The 24050-nt window shown below is 42.6% G+C and overlaps 1 protein-coding gene across 5 annotated transcripts in view; it reads left to right on the forward strand.

Annotated features, from left to right (window-relative positions):
* The window catches only part of ZNF341 (zinc finger protein 341), a 64472-nt gene that overhangs the window by 11954 nt on the left and 28468 nt on the right, over positions 1–24050 (forward strand). For 4 of the 5 annotated variants that reach the window (XM_060188656.1, XM_060188654.1, XM_060188655.1 and 1 more), the window contains 6 exons: positions 9505–9654; positions 14361–14612; positions 17335–17530; positions 17873–17963; positions 20311–20504; positions 21642–21832. In XM_060188656.1, coding sequence (XP_060044639.1) covers positions 9505–9654; positions 14361–14612; positions 17335–17530; positions 17873–17963; positions 20311–20504; positions 21642–21832 — 1074 coding nt within the window. Of the gene's footprint in view, positions 1–9137; positions 9236–9504; positions 9655–14360; positions 14613–17334; positions 17531–17872; positions 17964–20310; positions 20505–21641; positions 21833–24050 lie in introns of those variants that run through there. The other variant, XM_060188657.1, reaches the window with a different exon arrangement.

A 24050-nucleotide genomic window follows, 5' to 3' on the forward strand; every position in this document is an offset into this window, starting at 1 on the left:
TTGAGAGCCTCAGGCATGAAAGTCTCCTTGCATAACCATTATGCTATACCCCCACCCTTTCAGTCCTCTTTTATTTATTTATTTATTGGGGGATTAATGTTTTATAGTCAACAGTAAATACAGTAGTTTGTACATACAAAACATTTCTCATTTTTCCATACCCCCCACTACCCCAGAGTCTTTTACTTTGGTGCAATACACCAACTCCAGTTCAAGTTCTGCTTAGTGTTTTTCTCTTCTGATCTTGTTTTTCAACTTCTGCCTGTGAATAAGATCATCCCATATTCATCCTTCTGTTTCTGACTTATTCCCTTAACATGATTTCTTCAAACTCCATCCAAGATGAGCTGAAAACAGTCAAATCACCACATTTCTGAAAATGTCCAATATTTCTAGTTTATCTGTCTCTTCATTTAGCTCCTTCATTTCGTTATTGATTTTCTGCCTGGATGATCTGTCAAGTTGAGAGCGTGGAGTGTTGAAGTCTCTACTATGACTGTGTTGCTGTTAAAATATTGCTGTAGCTCTTTCAGTAGATGTTTGATGTATTTAGATGTCCATTCCTTGGGTGCATAGACATTGATAATCATTAAGTCCTCTTGACTGATTGATCCTCTGAGCACTAAGTAATGTCCATCCTTATTTAAAATTTTATTTAAAAGTCTACTATGTCAGATGTGAGCATAGCTGTTCTTGCCCCTTTTTTATGATCCATTGGCTTATATGGTACTTTTCCGTCCTTTCACTTTGAGTCTATGTTTGTCTTGTTGAGTTAGGTGGGATTTCTGTAGACAGCATATGGTTGTGTTGTGTTTTCTGATCCATTTTCCTACTCTGTGCCTTTTAATAGCTGAATTCAGGCCATTGATATTATAGATTGAAAATATTTTGATGTCATTATTGTAGATTTTTAGAGTGTTTTGATATATGGCATGATTATGGTGATCTGATTCTTTATAGGAGACCTTTCAGAACTTCTTTCAGGGCAGGCTTGGTGAACAGTTGATTCCTTCAACTGTTACTTGTTTGAGAAGGTTTTGATGCCTCCATCTAGTCTGAATGAAATCTAGCAGGATATAGTAATCTTGGTTGAAAGCCTTTCTCATTGAGCACATGATAGATATTGTGCCATTCATTCTCTTCTGGCCTGTAGTATTTGTGTGGAGAATTCTGCTGCTAATCTTGTGGGTTTTCCTCTGTAAGTGACTCTTGGCTTTTCTCTTACAACTTTCAGTATTTTTTTTTTTTTTTTTTAGTATCCTTTATTTTTCCTTATTCCTTTTCATTCTAAATATGATGTGTCTTTAAGTCTGGGTTAGTTCTGTTTAGGACTCTATGGACTTCTTGAGTCTTTATGTCTTTTATGTTGTCTAGGCTAGGGAAATTCTCATCTATTATGTCCTGTAGAATGCTTTTTTCCCCTGCTTCTCTTTCTTCCTCCAGTAGGCCTATAGTGTGTATATTATTTCTTTTGAAGTCATCCCATAAGTCTCTGTTGTTGTTTTCAGTATCTCTTAATCACTTTTTGAGATCTCTTACTTCTTTCTTAGTTTTCTGTAATTTGTCCTTAATCTTGCTCATTCTGTGTTTTTTTTACCTCATTTATTCTATTCTCTCTCCCCTCTGTTTTCTGTAGTTCAGTTATTTTGTTACCCTGTTGTAATACTGTATTAGCTTGTTCAGCTAGTTGTGCTCTTAGCTCAGCTAATTCAGCTTTCAGCTCTCTGATTACCTCGAGATAGTGCTTTCTTTCAGAGTCTCACTTGTTTCTGCATTTCTTTCTTTTTTTTTTTTTCTTTTCTGATTTTTTTTTATTGGGGAATTAATGTTTTACATTCAACAGTAAATACAATAGATTATACATGTATAACATTCCCCAGTTTCCCATATAACAATACAACCCCCCACTAGGTCCTCTGAATCCTTTTTGGATCTGTATTCTCCCCACCCACCTACCCCAAAGTCTTTTACTTTGGTGCAATACGCCAATTCCATTTCAGGTTCTACTTGTGTTTTCTTTTCTGATCTTGTTTTTCAACTTCTGCCTGAGAGTGAGATCACCCCATATTCATCCTTCTCTTTCTGCCTTATCTCACTTAACATGATTCCTTCAAGCTCCATCCAAGATGGGCTGAAAACGGAGAAATTGCCATTTTTAATAGCTGAGTAGTATTCCATTGTGTATATATCCCACAACTTGCTCAGCCACTCATCTGTTGTTGGACACCTGGGTTGCTTCCAGGTTTTGGCTATTACAAATTGTGCTGCCAAGAACATATGTGTACACAGATCTTTTTGGATGGATGTGTTGGGTTCCTTAGGATATATCCCCAGGAGAGGAATTGCAGGGTCATAGGGTAGGTCCATTTCTAGCCTTCTGAGAGTTCTCCAGACTGTTCTCCACAGAGGTTGGACCAATTTGCATTCCCACCAGCAGTGCAGGAGGGTTCCTTTGACCCCACACCCTCTCCAGCATTTGCTGCTGTTACCTTTTCTGATGTATGACATTCTCACAGGAGTGAAGTGATATCTCATTGTTGTCTTGATTTGCATTTCTCTGACAATCAGAGACTTGGAGCATTTTTTCATGTGTTTCTCGGCCTTTTGGATCTCTTCTGTAGTGAATATTCTGTCCAAGTCCTCCCCCCATTTTTGGATGGGGTTATTTGTTGTCTTGTTGTTGAGTCTGGCAAGCTCTTTATATATGTTGGTTATTAACCTCTTATCTGATGTATGGCATGTAAAGATCATCTCCCATTCTGTGAGGGGCCTTTTGGTTTGGGTAGTGGTTTCTTTTGCTGTGAAGAAGCTTTTTAATTTGATGTAGTCCCATAGGTTTATATTTGCTTTAGTCTTCTTTGTTATTGGATTCGTTTCATTGAAAATGTCTTTAAAATTTATACGGAAAAGAGTTCTGCCAATATTTTCCTCTAAGTATTTAGTTTGTGGTCTAACATCCAAGTCCTTGATCCACTTGGAATTTACTTTTGTATTTGATGAAATACAGTGATTCAGTTTCATTCTTCTGCATGTCTCAACTCATTGTTTCCAACACCATTTGTTGAAGAGACTCTGCTTTCCCCATGTAATAGTCTGGGCCCCTTTGTCAAAGATTAGATGTCCATAGGTGTGGGGCCTCATTTCTGGGCTCTCAATTCTATTCCACTGGTCAGTGTGTCTATTCATGTTACAGTACCAAGCAGTTTTGATGATAATGGCCCTATAATACAGTTTAAGATCTGGGAATGTGATGCCTCCAGTTCTGTTCTTTTTTCTCAAGATTGTTTTGGAAATTCTAGGTCTTTTCTGGTTCCAGATAAACATTTGTAGCATTTGTTCTATTCTCCTAAAAAATGTGCTTGGGATCTTGATGGGGATAGCATTAAATTTGTAGATGGCTCTGGGTAGTATATTCATTTTGATGATGTTAATTCTACCAACCCATGAACATGGAATATCTTTCCACTTCTTTGTGTCTTTTTCAATTTCCTTGAGTAGTGACTCATAATTTTCAGTATACAAGTCTTTCACTTCTTTGGCTAGGTTTACTCCTAGATATTTTATTGTTTTTGTTGCTATAGTAAAAGGAACTGATTTCTGGATTTCAGTTTCTTCTAGCTTAGTGTTTGCATAGAGGAATGCCACTGACTTTTGAATGTTAATTTTGTAGCCTGACACCTTACTGTATATCCTGATGATTTCCAAAAGCTTCTTGCTGGATTCCTTAGGTTTTTCTGTGTATACTATCATGTCATCTGCATATAGGGAGAGTTTGACTTCTTCTCTTCCAATCTGTATCCCTTTAATTCCTTGCTCCTGCCTGATTGCTATGGCAAGAACTTCCAACACTATGTTGAATAGTAATAGCGATAGAGGGCAGCCCTGTCTAGTACCTGATCTGAGTGGAAATGCTTCTAGTTTTTCACCATTGAGTATGATGTTGGCTGTAGGTTTGCTATATATAGACTCCACTATCTTCAGGAATTTTCCATCTATTCCCATTTTTTGTAGTGTTTTGATCATAAAGGGATGTTGTATTTTGTCAAAGGCTTTCTCTGCATCTATTGATATGACCATGTGGATTTTGGTCTCGCTTTTGTTGATGTGGTGGATCACATTGATTGATTTATGTATATTAAACCAACCTTGCATGCCTGGGATAAACCCCACTTGGTCACGATGAGCAATCTTTTTACTATACTGCTGTATCTGGTTGGCTAGAATTTTGTTCAGTATTTTCGCATCTATGTTCATCAGAGATATTGGTCTATAGTTTTCTTTTTTGGTTGTGTCCCTGTCTGCTTTTGGTATCAGAGTGATGTTAGCTTCATAGAAGCTGGCAGGGAGTATTCCAGTGTCTTCAATCTTCTGGAAGACTTTTAAAAGTAGAGGTATTAGTTCTTCTTTGAAGGTTTTGTAGAATTCATTTATAAAACCATCTGGTCCAGGACTTTTATTTTTGGGGAGGTTTTTGATAACTGTTTCAATTTCATTGGCTGTGATGGGCCTGTTCATGTTATCCACTTCCTCTTTACTTAGTTTTGGAAGTTGGTAGGTATCTAGGAAATCATCCATTTCTTCCAGGTTCTCTAGCTTGGTGGCATATAGTTTTTCATAGAAGCCTCACATGATATGTTGAATTTCTGCGGTGTCTGTTGTGATATCTCCTCTTTCATTTACTATCCAATTTATTTGGGTCTTCTCCCTTTTTTGTTTTGTGAGTCTGGCTAAAGGTTTGTCCATTTTGTTCACTCTTTCGAAAAACCAACATTTACTTTCGTTGATCTTTTGTATGGTTTTCTTATTCTCAATGTTATTTATTTCTGCCCTAACTTCAGTGATTTCTGTCCTTCTGGTTGCTTTAGGGTTCCTTTGTTGTTCTTCTTCTAGGTCTTTAAGATGTGCAATCAGGCTGTTTATTTGTGCCTTTTCTTGTTTCCTAATGTGTGCTTGTATAGCTATGAACTTCCCTCTCAGGACCGCCTTAGCTGTGTCACAAATATTTTGATAGATTGTGTCTTCATTTTCATTGAACTCTCAAAACATTTTGATTTCTTCCTTGATTTCCTCTTTGACCCAGAAGTTGTTAAGAAGTATACTGTTGAGCTTCCACATTTTGGGACTGTTACTAATCTTTTGTTGATTGTTAAGTGTTAGTTTAATTCCACTGTGGTCTGAGAAGATGCTTGGGATGATTTCAATGCTCTTGAATTGGCTGATGCTGTCTTTGTGGCCTAACATATGGTCTATCCTTGAGAATGATCCATGTGGATTTGAGTAAAATGTGTATTCCAGTTTCTTGGGATGAATGACTGTTGTTAAAATTCGGAAGGCTCTTGCTGGCTTAGCTTCACGGGCGGGTAACAGAGACGCGGAGACAACGGCTGGGCAGGGAAGCTGTATTTCTTTATTCAAGAACAACGATTCATAAACTAAGACAAACTAATCACCAAACAGAACTCTGCTGTCTCTTTGCGGCGGCACAAGCACTCTTTCTTACTCTGTAACTCGGGAACTCTCCAACTCTGGAACTCTGGAACTCTCGTACTGGGGAACCCTCTGAAACTCTGGCACTCTCAAACTCAGGAACCCTCTCCCGGGGTTCCTTGGGGCGGGGCCAAGTGGGCCCGCGAAATTAACTGGACTGATCCAATTCTCTTGGCGGGGGAGGGCTAGAACAAACCAATGTAAAGCATACGACAAATGACTCTGAAAATGTCCAATAGTTCTAGTTTATCTCTTCATTTAGCTCCCTTATGTCTTTATTGATTTTCTGCCTGGATGATCTGTCAAGTTGAGAGAGTGGGGTGTTGAAGTCCCCTACTATGACTGTGTTGCTGTTAATATATTGCTATAGCTCTTTCAGTAGAAGTTTGATGTATTTAGATGGCTTCTCATTGGGTGCATAGGTGTTAATAATTGTTAAGTCCTCTTGATTGACTGATCCTCTGAGCATTAAGTAGTGTCCTTTCCTATCTTTTTTAATCTTATCTATTTTAAAGTCTATCATGTCAGATATGAGAATAGCTGTTCCTGCCCTTTTTTGTCGGCCGTTGGCTTGTATGATAGTTGTCCATCCTTTCACTTTAAGCCTGTGTTTGTTGTTGAGTTAGGTGGGTTTCCTGTAGACAGCATATTGTTGGGTTGTGTTTTCTGATCTATCTTCCTACTCTGTGTCTTTTAATAGGTGTATTCAGGCCACTTACATTTATTGATATCAAAGATTGAAGATATTTTAATGCCATTCTTGTAGAGTTTTAGAGTGTTCTGATATATGGCCTATTTATGATGGTCTGACTATTTATAGAAGACCTTTCAGAACTTCTTTCAGGGCAGGCTTGGTGATAGTTGATTCCTTCAACTGTTGCTTGTCTGAGAAGGTTTTGATGCCTCCATCTAGTCTGAATGACAGTCTAGCAGGATATAGTATTCTTGGTTGAAAGCCTTTCTCATTGAGCACTCGATAGATATCTTGCCATTCTCTTCTGGCCTGTAGTGTTTGTGTGGAGAAGTCTGCTGCTAATCTTATGGGTTTTCCTCTGTAGGTGACTCTTTGTTTTTCTCTTGTAGCCTTGAGAATCCTTTCTTTATCCTTATTCCTTTTCATTCTAAATATGATGTGTCTTGGTGTCTTTAGGTCTGTGTTAATTCTGTTTGGGACCCTCTGGGATTCTTGAATCTTTATGTTTTTGATATTGTCTAGACTAGAGAAGTTTTCAGCTATTATGGCCTGAAAAATGCTTTCTTCCTCTCCTTCTCTTTCTTCCTCTGGTATGCCAGTAATGCGTATATTGTTTCTTTTGAAATCATCTCATAGGTCTCTATTGTTGTTTCCAGCATCTCTTAATCTCTTTTTTGAGATCTCTTACTTCTTTTTTAGTTGTCTCTAATTCATCCTCGATCTTGCTAATTCTGTCTTAAGCCTCACTGATTCTATTCTCTCTGCCCTCTACTGTTTTCTGGAGTTCATCTATTTTGTTTCCCTGTTCTGATACTGTTTTAGCTTGTTCAGCTAGTTGTGTTCTTATGTCAGCTGTTTCAGCTTTCAGCTCTCTAATAACCTTGAGATAGTTAGTGTTTTCTTCCAGTGTCTCATTTGTTGTTCCTATATTTCTGATTACAGTTCTTTCAAACTCTTTACTAACTCCTGTGATTATTTCCTTAGCTAATGTTTGGATGTTGAACTGGTTATTTTGTGCTTTGGGGGGCTTTTAGCTGGACTGTTGTCCTGGTCAGTTTCTCCAATATTTCTTCTTGTTGGTTTACCCATTTTATATATTATGTTATGAGTTCCCTCTCTTAGTACTTTTCAAATTACTGATCACTATTTCCTGGAGTGACTTATGTCTAAGTAAGGTAATTAAATGGTTCACAGTGGTGGAAGTTAACAGTTGTTTCAATAGTATTTTAATCCCTGAGTTGGAGCTCGGTGATTTAAAAGCGTCTTTTTTTTTTCTTCTCTGTAGGCTATGGGAGCCCGAGGGCTTCTAACTTAATCACTGACTCCTAACCAAGAGATAAGGCAGGGTGTAGCATAGATAGTCCGGTGGTTATGCAAAGAGACTTTGCATAAAGTCACAGCCCCACAGCTATGCCACCGAGGTATAGGTCTTCTCCTGAATTTTCTGGTTAGATCTCTGTCCCCTGGTGTCCCTCCCTGCCGCTGCTCCAGATTTTGAGGGCAATAGCAATGGAGACTCAGAGTAGCACTTGGTGAGTCTCTGTGGGGTCCTCTCCTCCCTTCAGCTGTTCCCTTGTTGGTGGGACAGACTGGAGGTGGTGTCTCAACTGATAGAGTGTTGGACTGTTACCAGCCACTTAATCTCTCCCTAGGCTCCTCTCTGTCACCAGCCACACATGTTTGCATTCACCAGTGATTTGGTGGGTTCTTGTAGTCATTCTAGTCCTGTCTTGTTTCAGTCTCAGGTGGTCTCCTTTGGTATTCCTAGTTGATCTGGGAGAGGAGAGGACTGTTTCTACATTTCTGATGACAGTTCTTTCAAACCCTTTCCTCACTCCTGGGACTAATTACTTAGCTAGTGTTTGGATGTTTATTTCATTCTTCTGTATTTCTACCTTTGGGGGGCTTTTATCTGGACTTTGTCCTGGTTCATTTCTCCAATGTTTCTCCTTGGTTTAACCATTATTAGAGTGTGTTATGACTTCCTTCTCTCAGTACTTTTCAATCCACTGAACACTTTTGTCTGGATTGACCTGTCTGTAAGTAAGGTAAAGAGTTCACAGTTGTGGAAATTAACAGTTGTTTCAACGTTATTTCAATCCCTGAGTTGAAGCACAGTGGCTGTTAAAACCTCTTTTGTTCTTTTTCTTCCCTGTAGGCTATGGTAGCCTGAGGGATTTTTACCTGTAAGTAGGTTTTTTAGCTTAATCACTCACTCCTGACCAAGAGATAAAGCAGTCTCAGGTGATCTTTGATATTCCTTGTTCTTTAGAGAAGTTTCTATACTGGGTAGAGCTGGAAGTCTGGGTAGAGTTGTGGTCTGTGGATGCTCTGGTGACTTAGTGGGTTCTCAAAGTAGTTCTAGTCCTGTCTTGTTGCAGTCCCTGATGGTCTCCTTTGGTACTCCTAGTTTCAGTCCTCTTTCTAACTTATAAAGTTGACCCAGTGTGGTGAAGACCCAGAGATTTAAAAAATAAATAAATAAAGACAGATGGAGAGGGGAAGATGCAAAAGCACCAAAACTTTCACCAGTACAGTGGGACCTGTTCTGTAATCTGGGTAATCTAATTTAATCAGTGGGACCTGTAATCTAATCATGGCAAAGCAGACACCCTTCTAGGTGAACTATCTTGCTGGCCCAGTATGCACTCTAGTTCCCTCATTAAAAGAAGGTGGGGGGGGGAGTCAGGGAGGTGACTTAGCAGTAAAGTGTATATGTGATATCCTGAGTTAGAGTTACATCTCCTCCACCATATTAAAAATAAGAAAAGATATAGGGCTGTGCAGAATACTTTTGTTTGTGAACTCCTTGTGGAGATGTGTGAATGTTTCTCTGGAAGAGATGCCAAAAAGTTGTTTTGTTTTGCAGAAACAGGACCTTGTGCATGTATGATTTCATTTCAAGGGCCACTTTATTGCTTAAACAAAGAGAGGGCAAAAAAGAGGGGGAGAAGCAACACAGCACCAGAGCCTCCAGCAGTGCCATGGTATCTCCTGTCTGGTACTGAGACTTGGACCTGGACCATGAGCATGGCAAGACCCACAGCCTACCCAGTGAGCTGACTTTCTAGCCCTAGTTAACAATAAATGTTATTACTGGGTCATAGAGTCTAAGCCTTTTAAAGACGTGAGACTTATTCTCTTCATTTGATAGGTGTGGATATAAAGGTTCAAGGAAGTGGAATAACTTGTCCAGGGTCAAATAGCAGGGAGCAACAGAGATGGAAATGGAATTCAGATCTGTGGAACTGCAAGTTTTTGCATCATGCTCTCCACTGCTCTCCAGGACTTCTGACATATGCTTTCTCTGTCTCACTGTCCAGATCTCCACTTATATCACGGTGCCCCCATCCCCCCTGATCCAGACCCTGGTACAAGGGAACATCTTGGTGAGCGACGACGTGCTCATGTCAGCCATGTCAGCCTTCACGTCCTTGGACCAGCCTATGCCCCAGGGACCTCCACCTGTGCAGGTAAGGAGGATGCCTGCTTCTCATTGAGTGTTGCTTCTAGGCCTGTGTGTTAGTTCCTACAAATTCCAAACCATGTAGAGAGAAGAGGACTTGGCCATAGCTCGCGTGCTGAGGACTGTCACCTTCCCTTGACTGGCCCTGCCATAGGTAGGGAAACTGCACACTCAGTTGGGATTTGGAATATGTCTAGTTTCACAACCATAGTCCAGTTGTTTCGATCCCTAATTTTTATTATTTAAAAAAGCATTCTCGGGGAGTCTGGCGGTAGCACAGCGGGTTAAGCGCAGGTGGCACAAAGCACAAGGACCAGCGTAAGGATCCAGTTTCCAGCCCTGGCTCCCCACCTGCAGGGGAGTCGCTTTACAGGCGGTGAAGCAGGTCTGCAGGTGTCTATCTTTCTCTCCCCTCTCTGTCTTCCCCTCCTCTCTCCATTTCTCTCTGTCCTAACAATGATGACATCAATAACTACAACAATAAAACAACAAGGGCAACAAAAGGGAATAAATAAAATAAATAAATATTTTTTTAAAAGTTGGGGCTGGGCAATGGCATACGCAGTTATGTGTACATTTTACCATGTGCATGGAACCCAGGTTCAAGTCCTGCTCCCCCAACTGCAGGGGGTGCTTCTCAAGCAGTGAAGAAGGTCTGCAAGTATCTATCTTTCTCTCCTTCTCTATCTCCACTTTCCCTCTCAATTTCTCTCTGTCCTATCAAGTGTAATAGGAAGAAAGGGGGCCTGGTGATAGCTCAGCTGGTTGAGTACACATGTTACAATGCACAACAACCTGGGTTTGAGCCCCTGGTCCCCAACTGCAAGGGGAAAAGCTTTGCAAGTGGTGAAGCAGGGCTGCAGGTATCTGTCTGTTTCTTTCCCTCTCTGTCTCCCCCTTCACTTTCAATTTTTGGCTTTCCTTATACAATAAATAAATGAGAATAATAAAAATTTTTTAAAAAGAGGAAGAAAGGAAAAAATGGCTACCAGGAGTGGTGGATTCATAATGTCAACACTGAGTCCTATCGATAACCTTGGTGGCAATAAAGAAAATTTAAAAAAAATCCCCACATTCATTAGAATGTACATAAAAAAAAAGTTTAAAGAAATGTCTGAGTGTTTGTAATCTAGCAACTAGAGACACAGCCACTGACTTCAGTATGCAATTGCTTGTAGGATCCTGGGTTGGGGGAAAAAGCCAGAATGACTTTATTGAGACACAAGGAGAAATTAGAGTATGGAGGAATTTTAATATTTTAGGTAGGAATATATCAGTGTTCAGTTTCCTGAGTATAATTTTCAAATTGGGGAGCATGTAGGAGAATATCCTTGTTCTTAGATGATGCATCTGAGTGCAGTATTGGGGGACAAAGTGTTGTCATGTCTAAATTAAATCTCAAATGGCTTGACAAAGCACAAGAATATGCACATGTATACTCACACATACTGATACATATACACACTCCATCTGTAACAAATGATGAATTAGATGGTGCATAAATATATCCTTCCTGGGGGGCTGGGTGGTGGCACACATGGTTGAGCGCACACATTACAGTGAGCAGAGACCCAGGATCAAGCCCCTGGTCTTCTCTCTTTCTCTGTCTCTCTCCCTCTCTGTCCCCTCCGCTCTCAGTTTCTCTCTGTCACTATCCAGTAAATAAATAAAATTAAATTAAAAAAATAACTACATAAACAAATAATAAAAACTTCCATACCTACAGAAAGAATTATTTATTTTTTATATTTAGAAGTTGAAAGTTCTTTGTTTTTAAATTATCTTTCTTTATTTATTGGATAGAGACAGCCAGAAATTGAGAGGAAGGAGGAGATAGAGACAGAGAGGCACCTACAGCCCTGCTTCACCACTTGTGAAGCTTTCCCCCCCGCAGGTGTGGACCGGGGGCTTGAACCTGGGTCCTCATGCACTGTAACATGTGTGCTCAACCAGGTGCACCACCACTCAGCCCCAGTATGGAAGTTTTTAGAATGTAAGTTGGGAAATCAAGCAAGTGAGTATACACTGACATTTTTTGAAAATATTTTATTATTTATTTTCTTTTTTTTGTTTGTTTTTAACATTGTTATTATTATTATATTGCTGTTATTTATTGATGTTGTTGTTGCCGAATAGGACAGAGAGAAATGGAGAGAGGAGGGAAAGACAGAGAGGGGGAGAGAAAGACAGACACCTGCAGACCTGCTTCACCGCTTGTGAAGCGATTCCCCTGCAGGTGGGGAGCCGGGGGCTCAAACCGGGATACTTACGTAGGTCCTTGCGTTTTGTGCCACGTGCGCTTAACCCACTGTGCTACCGCCCGACTCCCTTTCTTTTTAAATATTTTATTTATTTGTTTTCCTTTTTTACACTGACATTATGATTAATGTCATTCTCTATCTTTGTCTACAGCTTTACATCACTGTTTCTCCCAAATGTAACTCAATTTCCTGGCCTCCAGTGTACTGAAGGAAGCTTCGGTGTTGTAGTGTCTTTCTCTCTGTCTCTGTCTTTCTGTGTGAAAAGTAAAAAGTCAGCCAAATGTAGTGAAACCCTAGTCATGGCTAATGATGATGATGATGATGTTGAAGATGATGGCTGGGTGGTGGCACACCTGGGTTCAAGCCCCCAGTCCCTACTGCAGTAGGGACGTTTCATAAACAGTAAAGCAGTGCTGCAGGTGTCTTCTCCCCCATCTCTCCTTCTGTCTCCACTTCTCTCATATCTAAAATAATAATAATAATAACAGCAGCTTCTTGGGACTTTTCCAGTACAAAAGAACCTCTGGTCAGGAGGAGACATTCTGTTTTCCCCTTTATGCTGCTCTTGGATTTTTCTTGCAGTGATTTTTGTCACTCCAAATCCCCCACCTCCTCAAACACATTCAGCTGTGGAACTCAAGGAAGAGCAGTTAGGATAAGGACTCTGTATGAAATCATAACCAACATCATTATTTTAACAGCCACAGAGGATTCCATCATGTGGATGGACCATTCTCTTCTCTTAGGTTTCTATGGGAGGCCATACCTTGTTGACACTTTTTGCTATTATAAGCCCATATGCATAGCCATCCAAGTACAAATATCTTTCCTTGCCAGTATGATTATTTCATAGAGTACATTTATTTTTTTAATATTTATTTATTTATTCCCTTTTGTTGCCCCTGTCATTTTATTGTTGTAGTTATTATTGATGTCGTTGTTGTTGGATAAGATAGAGAGAGAAATGGAGAGAGGATGGGGAAGACAGAGAGGGGGATAGAAAGATAGACACCTGTAGACCTGCTTCACTGCTTGTGAAGTGACTCCCCTGCAGGTCGGGAGCCGGGGGGCTCGAACCTGGATCCTTAGGACTGTCCTTGCGCTTTGCACCACCTGCTTAACCCACTGCACTACCACTGCCCGATTCCCCGTAGAGTACATTTCTAAACATCACTGGCTGTGTTGCAGGGACATATTCAGTGACTCTCTAGAGTAAGTATCCCAGGACTCAGGATGGTTATATTCACAGCCATGCCTTATTTCCATGAAAAGACACACAGCAGGACCAGCAAGGGAAAAAAGTGTATCAGTCAGCATCTGGAGGAATCCAGGTTTCCATAGATCGATCCTCTGGGGAAACAGGAAAGAGTCTGCACAGAACACACTCGTTTTTTGTTTTTTTTTTTAATGTTTATTTATTTATTTATTCCCTTTTGTTGCCCTTGTTTTATTGTAGTAGTTATTACTGTTGTTATTGATGTCTTCATTGTTGGATAGGACAGAGATAAATGGAGAGGGGAGGGGAAGACAGAGAGGGGGAGAGAAAGACACCTGCAGACCTGCTTCACCACCTGTGAAGCGACTCCCCTGCAGGTGGGGAGCCGGGGGCTGGAACTGGGATCCTTAAGCTGGTCCTTGCGCTTAACCCGCTGAGAACATACTTCTTTCTCCAGTGGTGGAGAGCAACAACGTGTGTACAGTGTTTGTGCCCTAGGGGGCATACTTAAGACTCAAGGCTTTTCCTGGGGGGCTGGTCCCCTGGGTGCCTCACCAAAATGACCAAAATTCCCAATTCAGAAGGAAAGAAGGTGTCCCCAGTGTCACAATGTTTGTACTGACAGTCTCTTTGAGCTGGTAACAGTATGGTCAGTGTCTTGGTGGGTAGAATAGTTTTAATGACATAGGGAACCTGCACAAGGCAGGTTCTCAGATGCCAGCCAAGAGACAGTCCTACATATAAGTCTTTTTTTTTAATTAGATAGAGACAGAAATAAACTGAAAGGGAGGGGGGAAATGCAGAGGGAGAGAAACTGAAAGACATCTGCACTGCTTTGCTGCTTATGAAGCTCTCTCCCTGCCGATGACAGTGGGGGCTTGAATCTGGTTCCTTGTAGATAGTAACGTGCACTCTAGTGGGTGTGCCATTGCCTGGCTCCTTAGGCCAGAAAAGCATTAGACCTACTGTGTGACTCTTCCTAGCAAAAGCTAGGTCCTTTTTGCCAGCTTCCTTAGAGAAAGGGGATAGTATAGCTGCATCAGGCTGATGGCTCCTTTGAATTCTCCCATGATTTTGTTTCCATGCTCCCTCTCAGCCCCATCCTCTGACTCAATTGCCTTGTGAATTCTGTGTTCTTCCTACATGGCCAGCTAAGGCAAATATCTTTCCTCACTGACACACAAGACCACTGGTGTCAAGAGGCTCTGATGCTTTAATTTCTTCTTCTGATTTCAGAACAGCCTGAACATGCATTCTGCACCTGGATACCTCACCCAGCCTCCACCGCCCCCTCCACCCCCTCCGCCAATGCCCCCTCCCCCACCTCCCCAGCCCCCACCACCCCCACCCCAGAGTCTGGGTCCCCCAGGGCGCGCCAACCCTGGTGGGAATGGAGTGGTGGAGATGTACAATGCCACAGCACCCCTGGCTGGGAGTGGAACAGTGGAGATCCAGGCATTGGGAATGCAGCCCTACCCACCTCTGGAGGTGAGCGAGGGCCAGGGATGGAGGGTGGGGAGAGAAAGTGGACTCGGTTGTTGTGTGTCACCTAGCCTTTTCCCAAGCAGCAACATGCCAGGCACTGCTGTTGAGTCCATGGGGGCAAAGCCAGGCCAGCTCCTGGCCCCACAGAGTGTGGCACCTCTCATCCTCTAGCAGGCTGTGTCCAGACACGTCCCCTCAGCAGTGACTGAGGTTATCATAATACTAGTGGAAGTATCCAGGTCTCCTAAGGCTTCTCAGTCCTGTAAGTCACACAATGTGACTTCTGTTGATCAAAGCAGATGTTAAGGTAAGCTTAAAGTGAAAGGTTAGCAGGCTGGACAGATAGCATAATGGTTCTGCAAAAGACTTTCATACCTGAGACTCTGAGGTCCCAGGCTCAATCCTCAGCACCACCATAAACCAGAGCAGTGCTATGCTCTTTCCATATCTTTCTACAATCTTTCATTGAAAAATAATAAATAAAATATTTAAAGTGAAGGGCTAGGGACGTAGATGCCACCTGTTGATGGCAAAGCCGTAGCAAAATACCGCAAAGGGCACAGGGAACTGTGAAGAAGTGGTGCCAGTGCCAATGGGATAGCTCATTTGGGAAGGTGCCTGCTTTGCCATGTGTATGTAGCCCAGGTTCAAGTACCCAGTATACCACAGCACTGGGAGTATTACACTGGAGTATTACAGCACTGGGAGAAACCTTGGTGCTATGTTGTCGCTCCTGTCTCACTAAGCCCTGATAAAGAGCCCCCCCCAATAAATAAATAAATAAATAAATAAATGGAAGTGAGGCCAATCCAGTGATTTCACAATGATTCCTTTCTAAAAAGCTCTGGGCTACCAGAACTCTGCTCTCAAGGTGCTAAGACTTGATAGCAGATAGCAGAAAAAGCCTGCCTGCACATTATCCCAGACTAACCCTGGATTCCGGCCATTCACAGGAAGCAGCTGTGTGTAAGGAGAACCAGACTGGTAGGAAAATCTCACCAGCCGTGTCATAGTTAAAACAGCCTGCAAGTGATCTGGGAGGTGTCGCAGTGGATAAAGCATTGGACTCTCAAGCATGAGGTTCTGAGTTCAATCCCTGGCAGCACATGTACGAGAGTGATGTCTGGTTCTTTATCTCTGTCTCTCCTATCTTTCTCATTAATAAATAAATATTAAAAAAAAAAAAAACAGCCTGCAAGGCATTTGCCAGTGGCCTGAGAGAATAGAGTTAAGTTTCCCTGAAGACTTTGTTAAATTAAAACAGAATAAAGCAAAATGAAATAATAAGAGGCTGGAAGATAGCTTACCCTGTAGGGTGTATTCCCTGCCATGCTCAAGGCCTGAGTTTGAGCTCTAGCATCACATGGGAGCGTCATGGCACTGGGGGAAACTCTGGTGCTCTGGTGTTTCTCCTTCTCTCTATGTTTCTCTCCTCTAACTGAAATAAAAAAGAAAGAAGTTGGCCTAGGAGTTGGGAAATTGTAAAGTGTAGCCTTGATGCTACTGCAAAAAAAAAAAAAATTTAAAAAGATATGTTAAATCAGTGAGATGCCAGGGAAACCTGGTAGCTTGGGAGGCAGAGCTGGCCAGCTTGGAAGGGAGCTGCTGTGTTTATTTCCCATGTGGACAAGAGTGTTCTTTGAGAGTGGAACCTGAGAGCCTTTGGCTTGGCAACCTTAGTACCTAGCATAGTACCTGACCTAAGGTGCATCTATAGTGGGTGTCTGGGTAAGGGCTATTTGACTTTAGTTTCATTTACTTATTTCATTTATTTATTTACTTATTTATTTTTGCCTCCAGGGTTATTGCTGGGGCTTGGTGCCTGCACTACAGATCCACTGCTCCTGGAGGCTATTTTTACTCTTTTTGTTGCCCTTGTTATTTATTGTTGTTATAGTTATTATTATTATTATTATTATTATTATTATTATTATTATTATTATTATTACCAGAGCACTGCTCAACTCTGGATTATGGTAGTACAGGGGATTGAACCTGGGACTTTGGAGCTTCAGGCATGATAGTCTCTTTGCATAACCATTATACTATCTCCTCTACCCTAGTTTCATTTCTTTAACAAGAGCTCCCTTCTAAAACTGTTGAGGATTATGAGAGCTCACCCAATGTCAGCTACATAAATGGTCAGTAATGACTTGAATGAAGAGTGAATTCTTTCCTGTGACACATAGGTGTTGAATGCTGAATGGCTCAGAAAACAGCAGCCACTCTAGATATTTCTGGTAGAGGGATTCAACACAGAGTGTTAGGCTCTATATTATAAAACTCATAGAGGTACAAAAGTGTTTGTGGGATCCACTGGTTTTCAGGTTCACTGGTCCAGAGAACCAGGACACTGCTGCTTGTGCCCGGAGGCTAGGAGACTGTAGAATTCTTTTGCAGTGGAAACTGAAGACACAGAAGTTAAAAGACTTTGATCCAAAGTCACTTAGGTGATAAATGACAGCATCAGGATTTGAATCAGAAATGACAATACCAGGATTTGAACCCAGGCAGCCTGGCTTCAAGGCTGCTTTCTGGCCTGTTGGCTTTGTGACATGCTGTGAGGTCTGGGGAGTGACTGGAGTGGCTGGGGCAGTTGGGAGGGTTAGAACGACATTAGGTGGAGAAGTGGCTGAGACCAGCTAGGACCAGGGTGAGGATTCCCTGGCTGGGCAGTCCTTCCCTTCACTTCTCAGGTCTCTGCCTGACTGTGCTCTCCTTCTAGGTGCCAAACCAGTGTGTGGAGACGTCAGTGTACCCCAACCCACCAGTGTATAGCCCTGGCAAACAGGGCTTCAAACCCAAAGGACTAAGTCCTGCTGCCCCCATGACCACTGCAGCTGGGGGCACAGTGGCTCCCTTTGACCCCCCACCAACACTGAAGATCCGACGGGCCAAAGGTGCCAGTGGACTCCAAGAAGGTGGGCCTGGAGCCACGGTTTCTTCTCTCAGCATCAGCATGTGCACAGGCTGCTTCATCCCCATTGCTCCTCTTATGACCTAAGGATTAGGTTTGATTGCATGTCGTAGCAAATCTAGAGATAACTTAAATACAATAGAAGTTTGAGCTAGAGAAATAGCTCAGCTGGTAGGATGCCTGTCAGCGACTCACCTGCGCTTCATGCCCTACCTGCTGGAGTGACTGTGACCTCCTGGGGCTGGACTACTGGCTCTGGGCACAGAATAGCTGGAGGCTGTCCTTGGTCCCCTCATTTGTGCCCCTACCTTCACTATTGCCTGACTCCTCTTGCTTTGTCTTTCAGCTGCAGGGAAGCCAAAGGCTCAGAAACTCAAGTGCTCATACTGTGACAAGTCATTCACCAAAAATTTTGACCTGCAGCAACACATCCGAAGGTACCCCGGCATGGTAGGGTGGGCGATTCCTGGGAACCCAGGCTGGGAGGTCCTTTGCTGTGAACACAAGGGTCCTCCTCAGCTCCCTGGTCTGCTGGGGAGCAGGTCCCTCTGTTCTGTCGTAGTTTTCCAACCAGGAGGGACAGTATCCCCTCTTCTCTCAGGCGCAGTGGAGGGATCTGTGAAAGCTGTGAGGTGAGGCCCACTGTGATGGGGAGGGCCCAAGAGAGTCAAGGTTGGAGGAAAAAGTGTTCTTGATGACAGGCTTTGTGGCTATGAGGGCAGTCTCCCTCCTCACCTCTGCACAAGCACTGACCTCAAAGCCATGGTCTCCTGTGATGTGACTTGAAGTGTTCTCTGCTTGCTCAGGACTAATGTGACACCTCAGGTTTTCCATTTGGGAACTGGAGGGGTGGACTTTCTCAGTGTTTCTTACTAAGTTGGATTTGTTGGTTCATGAGATTTTTTAAAAAAATATTTATTTAGTTATTTATTCCCTTTTGTTGCTCTTGTTTTATTGTTGTAGTTACTGTTGTTCTTGATGTCGTCGTAGTTGTTGGATAGGACAGAGAGAAATGGAGAGAGGAGGGAAAGACCTGTTTCACTGCCTGTGAAGCGACTCCCCTGCAGGTGGGGAGCCGGGGGCTCAAACCAGGATCCTTATGCCAGTCCTTGCACTTTGCGCCACATGCACTTAACACACTGTGCTACTGCCCAGCTCCTTTTTTTTAATTAATTTTTTTTGTTGTTGTCTTTTTTTTTTTCCAGTCATCAATGGGGTTTCACTGCTCCAGGCTGACTTTTTCAAATAGTGAGAAGATGAGATGGCATAGCAAAGAACCTCCTTCCGATGCGGTGAGGGCCAAGCTTAAATGAGGGCTACTCACATGAAAAATCAAAGTCACTATTTCAAGTGAGGTATTTTGTTTACTTCAAGACATTTCTTTTAAAAAATTTATTCATATTTATTTATTTTTACCAGAGCACTACTCATCTCTGGCTTATGATGGTGGTAGGGATTAAACCTGAGACCTCAAAGCCTCAGGCATGAAAGTTTTTTTTTTTTTTAAAGAATTTATTTATTTCTTCATGAGAAAGATAGGAGAGAAAGAACCAGACATCACTCTGGTACATGTGCTGTCGGAGATTGAACTCAGGACCTCATGGTTGAGAATCCAATGCTTTATCCACTCCACCACCTCCTGGACCACTACATGAAATTCTTTTATAGAACAATTATGCTATCTCCCCTGCCCGAAATAAGTAACTCTTAAAACATTTTTTAATTTTATTTTTTATTGGGGAATTAATGTTTTACATTCAACAGTAAATACAATAGTTTGTACATGCATAACATTCCCCAGTTTCCCATATAATGATACAACCCCCACTAGGTACTCTGTCTCTTAAAACATTTTATTTAGGGAGTCGGGCGGTAGCGCAGCAGGTTAAGCGCACGTGGTGCAAAGCACAAGGACCATTACAAGGATCCCGGTTCCAGCCCCCAGCTCCCCATCTGCAGTGGAGTTGCTTCACAAATGGTGAAACAGGTCTGCAGGTGTCTATCTTTCTCTCCCCATCTCTGTCTTCCCCTCCTCTCTCCATTTCTCTCTGTCCTATCCAACAACGACGACATCAGTACCAACAACAATACCTACAATAGTAAAATAAAAAGGGCAACAAAAGGGAATAAATAAATATTTTTAAATTATATATATATATATATAATTTATTTATTTTTATCCTCCAGGGTTATCACTGGGTCTCAGTACGGCACTGTGAATCCATTGCTCCTGGTAGCCATTTTTTCCATTGTATTTGATAGGACAGAGAAATTGAGAGAGAGAAAGATAGACATCTGCAGACCTGCTTCACCACTTGTGAAGCTTCCATGTAAAGGTGGGGAGTGGGGGCTTAAACCTGGGTCCTTGCACTTAGTACTATGTATGCTTAATTGGGTGTGCCACTGCATAGCCCCCCAAAACTTATAATTTAATTAGCAATGAGTGAATTGGAGGGAAAATGCTCAATAATGAATGGTGCATTTGTGGCAACAGCTGGGATACTTCCTCCTTCAAATAACATAAATTTCCATTTAAATGGGCTTGAACAATTAGGGAAAGTTTTATGCATCTGGCAGTATAAGAAAGCTATAGCAGCTCAGTAATGTCACCAGTAGCCCAGGGTCTTTGTGTCTCTGGTCTGCTTGCTTCTTTGGTGTCAGACTGGTGGCCAACAGCATCTGGACAGATGCTCTGTCTGACCCTTCCTGGTCACCACACGCTCCCAGGCTGAGGCCTCGCCCCACTTCCTCCATGAGGGTGCTGACAATCCTTGTTTCCCACAGCCACACTGGTGAGAAGCCCTTCCAGTGCATTGCCTGTGGCCGTGCTTTTGCCCAGAAGTCCAATGTCAAGAAACACATGCAGACCCACAAGGTATGGCCTCCAGGGCGAAGTGGTGGCACGGTCTCTCGCAACTCTGTGAGTGTGCAGGTCATGGCTCTGAATCCCATCAGGCAAGAAGATGAGGAAAGCACAGGTAGGTGGACGTGGGCAAGACCACTCTCCCCACACCTTGCTGCAGTTTGGTGAGCTTTCTTGCTAGCTGTGTGGTGAACCTGGACAGCTTCCTTGACCTCTCTCCAGTCTACTATAAGATAGGGCCTAGGGTGGAAAGAAAGATGACAGGGCTGGGGGAGACAGCTCACTGGGTAGGACATGTGCCTTGCTGTATACACAGCTCAAACCCCAACCCTGGCACGGCGTGGGAGATGCTATGGTATCAGAGGAAGCTCCAGTGCTATAGCCAGTCTCTTTCTCTCTGAACGAAAAAGTGGCCCAGTGTAGTGAAACTGTGCTCATACCTCACATTGCTAGAGGCCAAAAAAAAGAAAAGAAAAGGAGTCGGGCGGTAGCACAGCAGGTTAAGCGCATGTGGTGCAAAGTGCAAGGATCCTGGTTCGAGCCCCCGGCTCCCCATCTGCAGGGAAGTCGTTTCACAGTCGGTGAAGCAGGTCTGCAGGTGTCTGTCTTTCTCTCCTCCCTCTCTGTCTTTCTTTCCTCTCTTGATTTCTCTCTGTCCTATCCAACAACAGTGACATCAATGGCAACAATGGCAATAACGACAACAAGGGGAACAAAATGGAGAAAAAATAAATGGTAGTAGAACAAGGAGCTGGATTCACCTGGGAGGTGGTGCAGTGGATGGGACGTTGGACTCTTAGACATGAAGCCTCAAATTCAATCACCAGCATTCCATGTATCAGAGTAGTAGTCTGTGTTTCTCTCTCTCTCCCTTCTCTCTCTATTTCCCCTTCCTTCTCAATTTCTCTCTCTCTATCCAAAATAAATAAATAATTTTGAAAGAGAAAAAAAGGAACAAGATGCTGGAGAGGCAAGGTAAATACAACTAGGAGTGGTGTTCAGGATTTTAACAACCACAGAGTGGTGGAGAGTATCTGAGGGGGCAGAATGGGGAGCCAGCAGTAACTGTTTATGAAAGTGGTATGTGTCGGTATTTTAGCAAGAAGAATGACTATATCATTGCCCACCGCCAGATGTGGTGCAGTGAGTGCCAGGTGGCATAGTGAGCCCTTCCTAAAGAGCGTGCTTCTCGCTCTGCCCTGACTCATTCCCTGCCCTTGTCAGTGACTTCCCTTCCTGGTTTTCTCCACAGGGTTGGGCCAGACATTACCTTCTGCCCCGCAGCCCCAGCCCTTGCCCACAGCAGGTGAGGATGATGGGGACAAGCTGGAGACCAAGCAGGTGGTCCTCATTGACAGCTCTTACCTGTGCCAGTTCTGCCCCAGCAAGTTCAGCACCTACTTCCAGCTCAAGTCCCACATGACCCAGCATAAGAACGAGCAGGTAGGCGGGTGAGAGGTGGGAGGCACTGTATGTCCATCCTGTGGCTGATATTATGAGAGATGTGGGGAGTGGCACTCCTTTTGCTTTCAGCAGGGCCACCCTGTCGCTACTGTGAGTGACTCCATGTTCACTTCGTTGGGAGGAAGGAGAGTTTAGAATTATGTAGATGGGGGCCCTGCTGGTGGCACATGCGTGCACATGTTAGGTGCATATCTTTTTTTTAAAAAATTTCTTTATTGGGGGATCAATGTTTTACAGTCGACAGTAAATACAATAGTTTGTACATGCATAACATTTCCCAGTTTTCCATATAACAATACAACCCCCACTAGGTCCTCTGCCATCATGTTCCAGGACCTACACCCTCCAACCCCCTCACCCTGGAGTCATTTACTTTGGTGCAGTACACCAACTCCAGTCCAAGTTCTGCTTGGTATTTTCCCTTCTGATCTTGTTTTTCAACTTTTGCCTGTAAGTGAGATCACCCCATATTCATCCTTCTGTTTCTGATTTATCTCACTTATTCCTTCAGGCTTCATCCAAGATAGGCTGAAAATGGTGGTTATATGTATATCTTATAGTGTGCAAGGACCTGGTTTCAAGCCCCCAATTACCACCTGTAGGATAGAAGCTCCATGATGATAAAGCAGTACTGAGGTCTCTCTCTTTTTATTTATTTAAAATATTTATTTATTTATTTATTTATTTATTAATGAGACGGGTAGGGGGAGCAAGAGGGAAAGAGAAAGAATCAGACATCACTCTGGTACGTGTGCTACTGGGGATTGAACTCAAGACCTCATGCTTGAGTGTCTAATGCTTTATTCACTGTACCACCTCCCAGACTATGAGGTCTCTCTCTTTCCCCCTCTCTGCTTCTCCCTCTCTATATCCCCCTCCTCTCTCAATTTCTCTCTGTCCAATCTAAATAAAGTTTTTAAAAGTTTTTTTTTAATTTCTTTACTGGGGAATTAATGTTTCACATTCAACAGTAAATATAATAGTTTGTACATCCATAACATTCCCCAGTTTCCCAAATAAAAATACAACCCCCACTAGGTCCTCTGTCATCCTTCTTGGAACTGTATTCTCCTCACCCACCCACCCTGGCATCTTTTACTTGGGTGCGATACACCATCCATTTCAGGTTCTACTTGTTTTTTTTTTTTTTTTTTTTCTGATCTTGTTTTTCAACTTCTGCCTGAGAGTTAGATCATCCCATATTAATCCTCTGTTTCTGACTTATTTCACTTAACATGAATTTTTCAAGGTCCATCCAAGATCGGCTGAAAACGGTGAAGTCACCATTTTTTACAGCTGAGTAGTATTCCATTGTGTATATAGACCACCACTTGCTCAGCTACTCATCTGTTGTTGGACACCTGGGTTGCTTCCAGGTTTTGGCTATTACAAATTGTGCTGCCAAGAACATATGTGTACACAGATCTTTTTGGATAGATATATTGGGTTCCTTAGGATATATCCCCAGGAGAGGAATTGCAGGGTCATAGAGTAGGTCCATTTCTAGCCTTCTGAGAGTTCTCCAGACTGTTCTCCACAGAGGTTGGACCAATTGACATTCCCACCAGCAGTGTAGGAGGGTTCCTTTGACCCCACACCCTCTCCAGCATTTGCTGCTGTTACCTTTTCTGATGTATGACATTCTCACAGGAGTGAAGTGATATCTCATTGTTGTCTTGATTTGCATTTCTCTGACAATCAGAGACTTGGAGCATTTTTTCATGTGTTTCTCAGCCTTTTGGATCTCTTCTGTGGTGAATATTCTGTCTATGTCCTCCCCCCATTTTTGGATGGGGTTATTTGTGTCTTGTTGAGTTTGGCAAGCTCTTTATATATGTTGGTTATTAACCTCTTGTCTGATGTATGGCATGTAAAGATCTTCTCCCATTCTGTGAGGGGTCTCTTGGTTTGGGTAGTGGTTTCTTTTGCTGTGCAGAAGCTTTTAATTTGATGTAGTCCCATAGGTTTATATTTGCCTTCGTCTTCCTTGTAATTGGATTCGTTTCATTGAAGATGTCTTTAAAATTTATGCGGAAAAGAGTTTTGCCAATATTTTCCTCCAAGTCCTTGATCCACTTGGAATTTACTTTTGTATTTGGTGAAATACAGTGGTTCATTTTCATTCTTCTGCATGTTTCAACCCATTGTTTCCAACACCATTTGTTGAAGAGACTCTGCTTTCCCCATTTAATAGTCT

This window comes from Erinaceus europaeus, chromosome 1, assembly GCF_950295315.1.
Source record: "Erinaceus europaeus chromosome 1, mEriEur2.1, whole genome shotgun sequence".
In the NCBI taxonomy this organism is placed as follows: Eukaryota; Metazoa; Chordata; class Mammalia; order Eulipotyphla; family Erinaceidae; genus Erinaceus; species Erinaceus europaeus.